The sequence below is a fragment of the Corylus avellana genome, chromosome ca4 (assembly GCF_901000735.1).
Source record: "Corylus avellana chromosome ca4, CavTom2PMs-1.0".
In the NCBI taxonomy this organism is placed as follows: domain Eukaryota; kingdom Viridiplantae; phylum Streptophyta; class Magnoliopsida; order Fagales; family Betulaceae; genus Corylus; species Corylus avellana.
The window spans coordinates 21,310,033-21,320,877 of record NC_081544.1 but is presented as its reverse complement, the minus strand read 5'-3'; the positions used below and the strand labels follow the sequence as shown (position 1 = coordinate 21,320,877).

The 10,845-nt window shown below is 37.7% G+C and overlaps 2 protein-coding genes across 2 annotated transcripts; one reads left to right on the top strand and one right to left on the bottom strand.

Annotated features, from left to right (window-relative positions):
• The first annotated feature begins 1,140 nt into the window (after positions 1–1,140).
• On the top strand, positions 1,141–3,501 carry LOC132177573 (pirin-like protein). Its single transcript, XM_059589947.1, has 7 exons — positions 1,141–1,483; positions 1,640–1,689; positions 1,770–1,808; positions 1,897–1,925; positions 2,013–2,075; positions 2,205–2,311; positions 2,707–3,501. The coding sequence occupies exons 1-7, from the start codon at positions 1,275–1,277 to the stop codon at positions 3,188–3,190; spliced, it is 981 nt and encodes a 326-aa protein (XP_059445930.1). The 5' UTR covers positions 1,141–1,274; the 3' UTR covers positions 3,191–3,501.
• A 1,664-nt stretch (positions 3,502–5,165) lies between these two features.
• LOC132177551 (ras-related protein RABA5c-like) lies at positions 5,166–9,852 on the bottom strand. The gene is made up of 2 exons (XM_059589920.1): positions 9,290–9,852; positions 5,166–5,796 (listed from the first exon to the last, which is right to left on the bottom strand). Exons 1-2 carry the CDS (start codon positions 9,624–9,626, stop codon positions 5,483–5,485), a joined length of 651 nt encoding a protein of 216 aa, XP_059445903.1. The 5' UTR covers positions 9,627–9,852; the 3' UTR covers positions 5,166–5,482.
• Between the last annotated feature and the right edge of the window lie 993 nt (positions 9,853–10,845).

Here is a 10,845-nt window from a genome sequence, read left to right as displayed (position 1 = left end):
TAGTCGCGACTGGAGGAGGCAGCCAGCCGCGTGGCGTCAAACTAGAAGATCATCAATATGTCATGTGAGAAAGCGGAAATATATGATGGCGAGGGGAAAGTCAATATCCTTTATTGTTGAATAAACCAAAATAAATAAAAAATAAATAAATAAATAAATAAAAGGGAGAAGAAGGCAAACGCAATGCTGACGTGTGATGGATGTCATTTGGATAGGCACCATGGGTTCCCACTATAAAATCCAAAATAGATCTCTCACCTGCGTATTAATAATATTCACTAACGAAAGCAAACAAAATAGCTGCCCACGAGCATACAGTTGGCAATGCCATGGCCCACTCAATCGGCAATTGTCCAAACTCATAAAATCTTAAGAAGGACCAAATCAAATAAATCTAAAAATATTTTTCTCATTGATGATGCGGAAAATGGCCCAATATCCGTAAATAAAAAAAGAGTTTGAATATGACAGACGTCAGCTGACAATAGGATAGAACCCTAATTTGGTGTGGCATTGAGTACTGTCCTCTAGTAAGGTATGACCCTTTGTTAGGTGTCACCCTTTAATACGGTACAACCTTAACAGAATAATGATATTAAATTATTTTGTCTTCTATGATTGTTATTGGGTGTCGGATTGTGCTATGTATCTATGCCTGATTCTTTGTCGCATATATGATGTGGCAGAAAGGTCGATTTCCTACTATGTGCCCTACCTTGTGCCCCAACTAGCCAAATGGCCCTAACTTGCCCGTCCCATGAGGGTTATGATTTTAGGCCGAGTAACCGAGTTGTCCGGCCCCAATAAACTTCATTGATTTGGGTTAATAACATGCTAAATTAAGTTTGTGTGATATCTCAAAAATATAAAATGAAATAATTATGTCATAATTTTTTTTTTTTTTAGAAAAAAGGAAATAATAATGGGGAAGGGGGAAACCAAAGCTAAAGGTGTGGATGACGAGGAGAGGATGTAGTCCCATATATGTAGATTGACCAGAGAGATTTTTAGAACAAGGGGCGAGGCCTAATCATGATGACACGAGCTTGACGTCATCAGCATGATTGGTCCAAGGATGGAAAAGTGGGGCCCCGGCCGATGTTTTCCCACGCCTCCAACTTCCCTGTGTCTGAACCCAACTAACCCAAGCCCGTTCCATTTTCCGTCTTCTGCTTCTTCTCTCCCACATTCTACATATTCGTTAGATATAAATACATGAGCAAAGCTCAAGTTTTAGAAAGGCATAGAATCGAAAGGCAAGCACAAAGGTGTTTATGAGAGCTATAAAACACAAGCTACTTTTCAATCCAAAGCCAGCAACAATCAGAGCCAACGATATCAGAGCCCCTGCCTTCATCAGAAATATCATGTCTGAATCAGATCAAGCCCCTGCTTTTAACAGACCAAGATTGGTGACCAAGAAGGTTCCAGCCAAACTTCAACATGAAGGTGATGGTGCTGTTGTTAGGAGAGGCATTGGGAGGTATTCTTGCATTTATTAATCAATTTTGATTCATGGGTTCTTTCTTTCTTGAATTTTTCACTTCTGGGTATTCATTATTGGGAGCATATTTTCAATCTTGCTTCATTTTTATCATCTGGGTATTGATTCTTTTTTGTTGGGCCATTTGATTCTCAGGAGTGAATTGAAGTCTTTGGATCCTTTTCTGATGTTAGATGATTTTTCAGGTATATGTGATTCCAATCGTAGATTTTATCTTTGATTGATGATTTTGGTATTGAGATTGTGGGCTTTTTTGATCTTGCAGTGGCTCCTCCTGCTGGATTTCCTGATCATCCACACAGAGGTTCTGCATTCATCGTTGCTGGTTTTATTGTATATCTCCTATGTGTGTGCTTATTTCCTTATATTCTGACGTAAATTCTCTTTTACAGGTTTTGAGACTGTCACATACATGTTACAGGTATACTTTGACTCAAAGCTATTCAATAACTTGACTATTAGGAGGTTGAATAGTTAAGAAACTGAAGTTTCTCTTTTTGGATTGTAGGGAGGCATGACTCATCAAGATTTTGCAGGCCATAAGGGTACAATTCGCCCGGGTGATGTGCAGGTAAAGGCATATCAGTTGCTGTCAATTATCTTTTGAATAATTTGATCAATAGAAACATGAAAATATATGGCTGAACTTTTATAGTATGACATTCTTGATTGATCTTTGTTTCATGTGATTCTTGTGCAGTGGATGACAGCAGGCAGAGGAATAATCCACTCTGAAATGCCTGCAGGAGATGGAACAACTTCAAAGGGTTTACAGCTTTGGATCAATTTATCCTCCAAAGACAAAATGTAAGGTTTTCTTCTTTCTACCTCATTAGCCTCACTGCCTCCCCTGCTTCTTCACAGTTGTCTGTAAAATACTACACACCCATGAGTCCATGACCCTATTTTCTGAAGTCTTTGAATTTCTGAATTAAGAAAAGGATTTCCATCACTTCATGCTACTCAAAGTAAAGCAGAAATTACTCTTTTATTCCGCCTTACTCATGATCAGCAAAGTGGGATAAAAGTATGGTGTATAGTATTTCTCGTTGAGAAAATATCGCCAGTTTATCTTTAGATTCTTTCTAGGCATCCCACAATTTTGATTATAAATTCCCATGTTTTGAATTGTTCTTGGCGCCAATAGCAAGTGAATACTACTGACTATTTCCTTAAACAAAATTCAAAAACATCATTTTCAGGATTGAACCAAGGTACCAAGAGCTTTTAAAGGAGGACATAAAAAGGGCAGAGAGTGATGGGGTGGAGGTCCGAGTTATAGCAGGAGAATCAATGGGAGTCCGATCCCCAGTTTTCACCAGAACTCCAGCAATGTATCTAGACTTCACTCTAAAACCCAGAGCTCAACTGCACCAGAATATCCCAGAAGCATGGAATTCCTTTGTGTATGTAATTGAAGGGGAAGGGGTGTTTGGCTCCCCCAACTCATCATCTGCAGCAGCCCACCATGTCCTGGTTCTGAGTCCTGGAGATGGTCTGAGTGTGTGGAACAGGTCTTCGAAGACTTTGAGGTTTGTGCTGGCTGCAGGGCAGCCGATTAATGAGCCAGTGGTTCAGTATGGGCCTTTTGTGATGAACACCCAAGCTGAAATCGATAGAACTATTGAGGACTACCAACATTGCAGAAATGGGTTTGAAATGGCCAAGAATTGGAGATCTCAATGAGTTCAAAAGAGTTAAGAGGGGGGAAAAAAATAAATAAAAAAGGTGGTGTCTTTATCACTTGTCTCTATCTCCATACAATCAAGCAGGGGAAAGAAAGATTTTTCCTGCTTTTATTGGAGCTAGAGGTTCTAGAAACATGAATATGGTTGTGACTCAGACTGAAGTCATGATGATGGGTCAGCTTATCCTTGTTAATCTCTCTTCCGAGAACATATATTTGTATTATTTTTATTTATTAAACATTGGTGGCTGTTGATGATTTGGATTTGATTTTTCTTTCTTATGAGATTGTTTGGATGAGATCTTTTGTATTGGGTGTTGGTGAAAATGGTGGTGAGGTTGGCTTTTCTTGTGAGTTGGGGTCTCAATCATGTCAACACCCACAGGTGACCCTCCCACCTACAATTTAATTGTGGAAACCACTTGGAGAGGTTTAAATAATCTTCCAAAAATTGATTTGGTTGAGTGAGGATCTCAGACTCATGCCACTATCGGTATCATGGGATTTGGCTTAGATGCGGTAAAAAATTAGGAAGAACTTCCAAAAATTCCTTTGAACTTTCGAGCGTTTTAAAATGACTCTTTCGAAGTTTAAAAACTCTTAATTAAAGGTATCGAACTTTCAATTTTTCCTATTCGGTTAGGATTTTTCATTAAATCTTGTTAAAATTCTCAAAATAATCATGTTTTTTATTATAAAAAATAGTACAGATTCAGGCATTTATTTATTTTATTAAAAAAAAATTTACAATATTTTTTTTATTTTTTTATATAAAAACATGGGTATTTTTGAGAATTTTGGCGAGATATAACGAAAAGTCCTAAAGAAATGAGATAATTGGAAAAAAAAAAAAAAAAAATTGAAAGTTCGATACTCTCAATCGAAAGTTTTTAAACTTTAGGGGTAGTGTCAAGTGAAAGTTTATAAGAGTTTCGTGAAATTTTTCTAAAAAACTATAGTACATAAACATGCAATATAGTTTTTTCAACTGTTAGGATATAATTTCCAGTTTATTTTTTTATTTTTTTTATTTTTAGAAATAAGAGAATAAAGTCAAATATGAACCATTTCAAAAATTACACGTCATACTGTGCTTTTTTTTGTTTTTGTTTTTTTTTTTAATAGCTCTTAAAGTCAAATTCATATGCACGTGGTCACATCATATGGGAGAGTGATAGGTTGGTTGGCTGGTGTATAGGAAAGCAACAACTGGAGTGCCTCGTTGATATTTTGTGGTCTATCACAATCCCTCATCGCTAAACCGCAGCCTATATTTTAATTTCTAGAACCTACCAAAGAGGAAAATAATTAATTGGACTTCATGAACCATGGTTTTCATTGGGGTGTGACCCTCTCCTTATTTTGGTTTTGTTCATGTTGAGTGTACTACTTGGGTCCAAATTTGTTGCCAGCTCGGTCCGAAAATTTAAAAGATTAATGGTATATACTAAATTTTCATTGTAATAGGCTGATTTGGTAATGTCCATCAATCTTGAGTTGCTGAGCGTATTTGGGTAATGCTATATAGTACACTCCTGCCACATCAGTTTAGTGAAATAGGGGTGTAGTATGTAGTATTACTCAAATACGCAAAATCACAAGGCATGAGATGGTTCTTTTAGGCAAGATACTTCAAAGATGTAAGCCTAGTTTGATAACGTTTTTTTGGATAAGACTTGTTTTTTAACAAAACGGTAAAAGCATTAACAAATAATTTCAAACAGGCCCTTAAGACACATATGCTATAATAGGTGTTGTAAAACAAACTACAGCACATATGCTGTAATAGGTTATTCTATAATGTTTTCAATGGTCTTACAGATATAGCAATCATAGTAGCCACTCGAAAACCTAGTCCATGACACCAAGTGTTACAACTAAAACACCCATTAAAGGAAGCCACACAAGGCACAAACTTACTGTCCTTCCATAAAATCAGCAGATAACCGCCGTCAAATATGGAAAATGTTGGCAAATCTAGCAGCTAAATTAACATTCCCACGATGAATAACACAATCTTACAGAGGATAAAAGAATATGGCTGTCCACTTTATTTTGTGCAGTTACATTCTCCTTGTATTCAAAAGATATATATGAAAGAAAAGAAAAGAAAAGGCCTTCTTGTTTTACTTGGACTAAAGATGACAATTTCATTTCTATAATGCACTCTTATTTGATGAACAAAAAAGAAACAAACAAGCAATACAACCAACCAACCAACCAACCAAAATGAATTAAGAAACCAACCAAAAGCCCTCAACTAACACACTTTATGGAGACGATAACAGCGATCACCTGGAACAGCAGTTTGGGTTTTGCTTTGATCCATCAGTCCCATTATCGACGAGGCTTACCCTGTTGACAGATAATTCCGCTTTGTAAGTATCTGAGTTCAGGACCTTTCTGCTGACATTGTTGTATATTTCTCGAATAACAATCTCAAAAGCCTTCTTAACATTTGTTGAATCTAGGGCAGATGTCTCCATGAAGAACAATCCTTCTGCTTCTGCAAGGCTTTTGCCTTCCTCAACGCTCACAGCCCTGATATTCTCCAAATCACATTTGTTCCCCACCAGCATCCTTGCCACAGTTGTATCAGAATGAGCTGCATGATTGTTTCAATTAAACCTAAACCTTGAGATCTCCAAACATGAGCACATACAAAAATAGTCTAGCAAAATAACTGGAAGTGGAAGAAATGATTATTGTGCAGTCAAGCAAATATATGTGCAAGTTGGATATTCAAGTGATTCTAATAATTATGATTCTTAGGAGTTATATATAATCCAAGAAACAAGTATAGATGAAAGATAACTTCATATTTCACTATTTCCAAAAAATTTCCCAACCTAGAAGTTGACTCAAAAGAAATTAAGAAGAGTAATACTACACATACGCCCGCTTTTGCACGCCCATAGGTGGCTTTTAAAACCACCAATGGATTAAAATTCAATAAAAATTCATTACAAATCCAATGGTAGTTGTAAAAGCCACTTATGGGTGTGGAAATGTGGGAGTGTGTATAGCATTACTCAATTAAGAATAGTAAGTTAAAACCACACAAGAGAAAGAGAGAGACAGAGAGATATGGCTATAATGAAACATATATATAGTACCCTCAGCAAGCAACTATGCACAATAGGATGGGTAAAACTCGGTTATATTGAGGTTGTAAGGAATCAAGGATACATTTAATGTACCACAATTGTTTAATTAAAGAGCATTTGAACTGTGCTCCTGATGACAATGCCCCATGAGGCCATTAGACACTAGAGCAACCCCATAAGACCCCAAACATTGGGGACAGTTTTCCCACAGAACTTCATTGTGTACCTCCATCTTGAGTGCAGGACAAACCCCTAGCTGCTTTATCTACTTCTCACTAATCCAGACTTGCTTCAGCAAAACTCCCCACAATACTTTGCGTTCTTGTGAATAGCCGCTCATGCTCAAAATAAAAATATGTGTTGGTAGGATAAGGCTAAGGTTTACCCTCACACTTTGCATTTTGGGAAGAAAAGATCTTACATGATACCGAGAATTTCAAAGAGATTCTAAGCATTGGTTTCTCAGACAATGTGCATGACCAATGACTGGTCGGCACCAGATCATACATGTTTTTGTTTGTTTTACAGAACCATAATTGATGCATATGGATGTATAATTGCTGTAGACCCCAATAGCTATCTTGCACATTGTTCCAGATACTAACATTGCAGAGTCGACACATTATTCTGAAACTGATTCATAGGAATTGTAGTTCCAGTGAAACCAAAGAACCATAAGATCACATTCAGGACATTAAGAGTAATTTAAATGTAAAAGCAAGCATGTAATGCTCTGCCTGTTACTCAAGTGATCCAATCAGCAATCCCTCCCCTCCCCTTTTCAAAAAAGAAAAGGCACTTTGTATACTTACTAACCCAAATTTAGATGGCTGAATACATTGGATCAAATAAGTGAAAAAATTTTGATCATCAGCTCCACTGGTTAATAGACTTTCAAACATGTGAAGGTAAAACCAACTAAGTACACAGTGGCAAGGCTTTATTGAATTACTTATCCAAAAAAAAAAAAAAAAGAGGCTTAATTGAATAATAACTTGTTTCTAATTTGGACAGTCATGTTTGGATTTTTTTGGGGGCCTTTTTTCAATTGCCACCGAGCACCCCCCCTCTCTCTCTCTCTCTCTCTCTCTCTCTCTCTGGTTAGACAGATCCAAACCCACATAGCCCACAGTGACTACAATGTCAAAGTCACCACTTCATCAACCACCTACTGACTCTCACCTCATCTTCAAAATGATCAGCAAGATTGCAAGCTTGGAAAGGAAAACGGGAAAATCACATGGCCAACAATGATGCCACTGCACAATCAACAACAACGATGCCATCGCCATCATGGAACCCCTATGAGAGCAGGTTGGCTCAGAAGATTAGTGTTAAGTGGATATACATGTCAGATTAGTGCAATCTCTAAATTTTAGGAAAGGGGGCAGCTGAGTTAGAAAATATGGAACTTTTTCCAAACATGTCTGGCAAATCCAAGTGTCTACTTTTGAATTAAAAAAGAAAAGGAAAAGAAAAGCATGTCAGGAGATAGGAATTTCTCACATTGAGATATCCCGGTATCAAAGAAAGTAGATTAGAAAGTATCCAAGAGTGACCTTGTGATCAAGTAGGCCTCTGTTGGACACTTGCTTGGCAAGTATCTGAAAATCGGTGAACAGACACCTATTTACACCCAAACTTATGTTGTGCACGACACAATCACAAATTTGACGGGTCCATGTGAACAGGGCACAGGCAATACTGGTTTTTATGGCACTGTGGATAGTGAATATAATTGGAAACATGAAGCTGGATCTGTTAAGCCAACTCTAATTGTGGGTTGATATACATCCATCTATTTTCTTTGGGACGTCAAGACAGAAAATGTAGGTACCTATCATCAAATTTTCTGGTGAACCAGTCATTTTAGAAAATTATGCTTTGCTTATGCCTTTAAAAAGCTGTTTCAAATCATTGAATCCAAAAATCAACCAATAGCACCTTCCTTCTAACTTCAAGATTGATCAGCAGATTTTTGCTCCCCCTCACCCAAAAAAAAATTCCCAGAAAAGCCTATCAAAGCATAGGCAGTAGAAACTAGGACAACTCATACCGAAAAGTAACATACACCTTGATTCATTAGCTGTAGAATTTATTTGTAGAATCTTAAATGATATTAATTTAAAGGGTCACTTGTTAGCCAAAAAGGAGAAAAGCTGGGCTCAAAAGTCTAAATCCATATCCGCGGCAGTGATTCAAAATCCCACAACCAAAACGACCCAAAAATAGAGATTTTTTTTTTTCTCTCTCTCAAGTCTCATCAGTCGTGCTTAAAGTCCAAAGAAATTTTGGACTTAGATAAACCAAGCTTGGACTTCAATCAGAAAAGACTCTAACCCCACTTTCCACAGGCATCTAATGCAAGCTAATCACATACATGAATTCCAGAATGCTCGAGGCTGATTCTGGGGTCTGTTGTCTTCGCACGTACCACTCGAATTATAGGATATTCTTACAGGAATACATAGGGATGTTTCAGCCAATGCTATTATAGAATTCCTTTTCTTGGGGAGGTTGAAGTGTGTGACATGTCATAGTTGTCAATTTAAGCAAAGAATTTTGGGAGCAACCAAAATAGGTAATTTCAGTGAACCACACAGGACCCTTTATGCAAAAACTCGAAACAGGTTGAGAAACGTCACCGGATCTATCTTCGCAAGACCCAACTAACACCAGACAATGACTTTTTTTTTTCTCTATAGGCACTGAATCGAATCGATTTGATAAGCATAAATAAATGGGTCATCAAGTAGGTAACTAATTAAGTATATAGAAATGGAGCGACCAAGCTTGACTCCAAATCAAAAGACTACGATTCACTCAACAAACTTTACTTTATTTCCGCTTTTTAGGTAGCTTAGCTTGCAAATGAAGTAGCCCACAAAGCCATGATAACAAAAGGTCAGATCCACGAGTCAAAAAGCATGAGAAACCAGGCAGATCAAACGAAATCAAAGAAGAAAAGGTGTATTAGAAAGAGAAGCTCACTCTTGAGCTCGTCGAGCCAGCGGGAGATGCTGTCGAAGGTGGTGCGGCGACTGATGTCGTAGACGACGAGGGCGCCGACAGCTCCACGGTAGTAGGCGGAGGTGACGGCGCGGAAGCGTTCCTGGCCAGCGGTGTCCCAAATCTGGGCCTTGACCTCCTTGCCGTCGATGTCCATGACCTGCGTCTGGAACTCCACGCCAATGGTGGCCTTGGAGTGCATGTTGAACTCGTTGCGAGCGTAGCGGGAGAGCAGGTTCGATTTGCCCACCGCCGAGTCCCCAATAATGACTACCTTGAACAGGTACTCTTCTCCTCCCGACTCGTCGTCCGACGACATTTTTGTCTCCTTCTCTTCTCTGCTGCTCTTGGGTCTCTCACTCTTCTGAATTTGCACCGAATGAAATCAAATGGGGATGAAATCAAATGAAGCCACCTCCTCCTCCTGCTACTGCTCAGCTCCTGTTTCTCATTCTCGATGAAAGTAGGGAGAGAGATAGAGAGAGAAAAGGCTTTAATTTTGGACGAGAAATGATGACGTGTATTCAAGCTGGCAGAAACATACTGCGCATGTAGTGGCTTTAATTATAGATTTATGTCTCCCCCCGAAAAAAAAAAAAAAAAAATCATTTAATTTTTACAATTGCTTTTCTTTTTCTTTCTTATTAACTCGGGTTAAACAAATTAAGATCCTTTCCGTTTCAAATTAATTGATTAATATCCGGTTAGTTATAGTTGAAAGATATTTTTGTTTCCTCAAAAAGTAAAAATATAAAAATATCTCTCCACTATAACTAACTGGATATTATCTAGTTCATTTGAAATAGAGAAGATCTGTTCCGGGTTAAACACTTCTTTCTTATATGCTATTCTCTTCATTTTTAAAAGTGACCGAAGTCCTTGGGTTTTCACGGTTTAGTGTTTTACTCATGTTCATATTCAGTTTAAAAGTTAATAGACTGTTCGCCACATGTTTAAATCGCCATGTAAAACTAATAAAACATGAGATATGAATTATGATAGGGGTTTAACTACTCCATCTAATATCCAACTTTTATTTACATGGCACAAATCTACATAAGAGTAAATTGAAATTTCAAAAAAGAGATAAAAAATCAAAACATAAATCCACAAAAGTTGAATCTTAATTGGAGCTCAGTTGAACCGCTATCATATCTTATAAAATATTGCCATATGTATGTTATTGCTACATCAACATATTATTTTTTAAAAAAAAATGATATAAATCAACGCCTTTGTGAGTGATGGTGGGTTCTTGACGACCTATCCCCACTCATGAAAAAAAGTGGTTAGCAGCTTTTGGCTTTGGAATTTCGAACCTCCTACGACCAGTTTGGGGTGGTCCAACTACCCCCAAAAGGCTAAAAAAAAAAATATGATAAGAGTACGGATTTTTGGGAAGGCTGGAGATGACCCTCATATGCCTTAGGGGTGGTTCGACCACCCCTAAATTGGCCATGGGACCCCTTGGCTAAAATGGGGTGGTTAGCCACCCAATTTTTTCTACTCCTTTGATTTCGTTTTTAAAGCTTTTTTTT

Excerpts from the sequence above, each read along its gene's own strand:
- LOC132177573 (XM_059589947.1), top strand. The coding sequence starts at position 1,275 with ATGAGAGCTATAAAACACAAGCTACTTTTCAATCCAAAGCCAGCAACA. Across the intron at positions 1,809-1,896 it reads TCCTGATCATCCACACAGAG|GTTTTGAGACTGTCACATAC; the intron begins GTTCTGCATTCA and ends TCTCTTTTACAG. Across the intron at positions 1,926-2,012 it reads CTGTCACATACATGTTACAG|GGAGGCATGACTCATCAAGA; the intron begins GTATACTTTGAC and ends TTTGGATTGTAG.
- LOC132177551 (XM_059589920.1), bottom strand. The coding sequence starts at position 9,626 with ATGTCGTCGGACGACGAGTCGGGAGGAGAAGAGTACCTGTTCAAGGTA. Across the intron at positions 5,797-9,289 it reads CTGGCTCGACGAGCTCAAGA|CTCATTCTGATACAACTGTG; the intron begins GTGAGCTTCTCT and ends ACAATCATGCAG.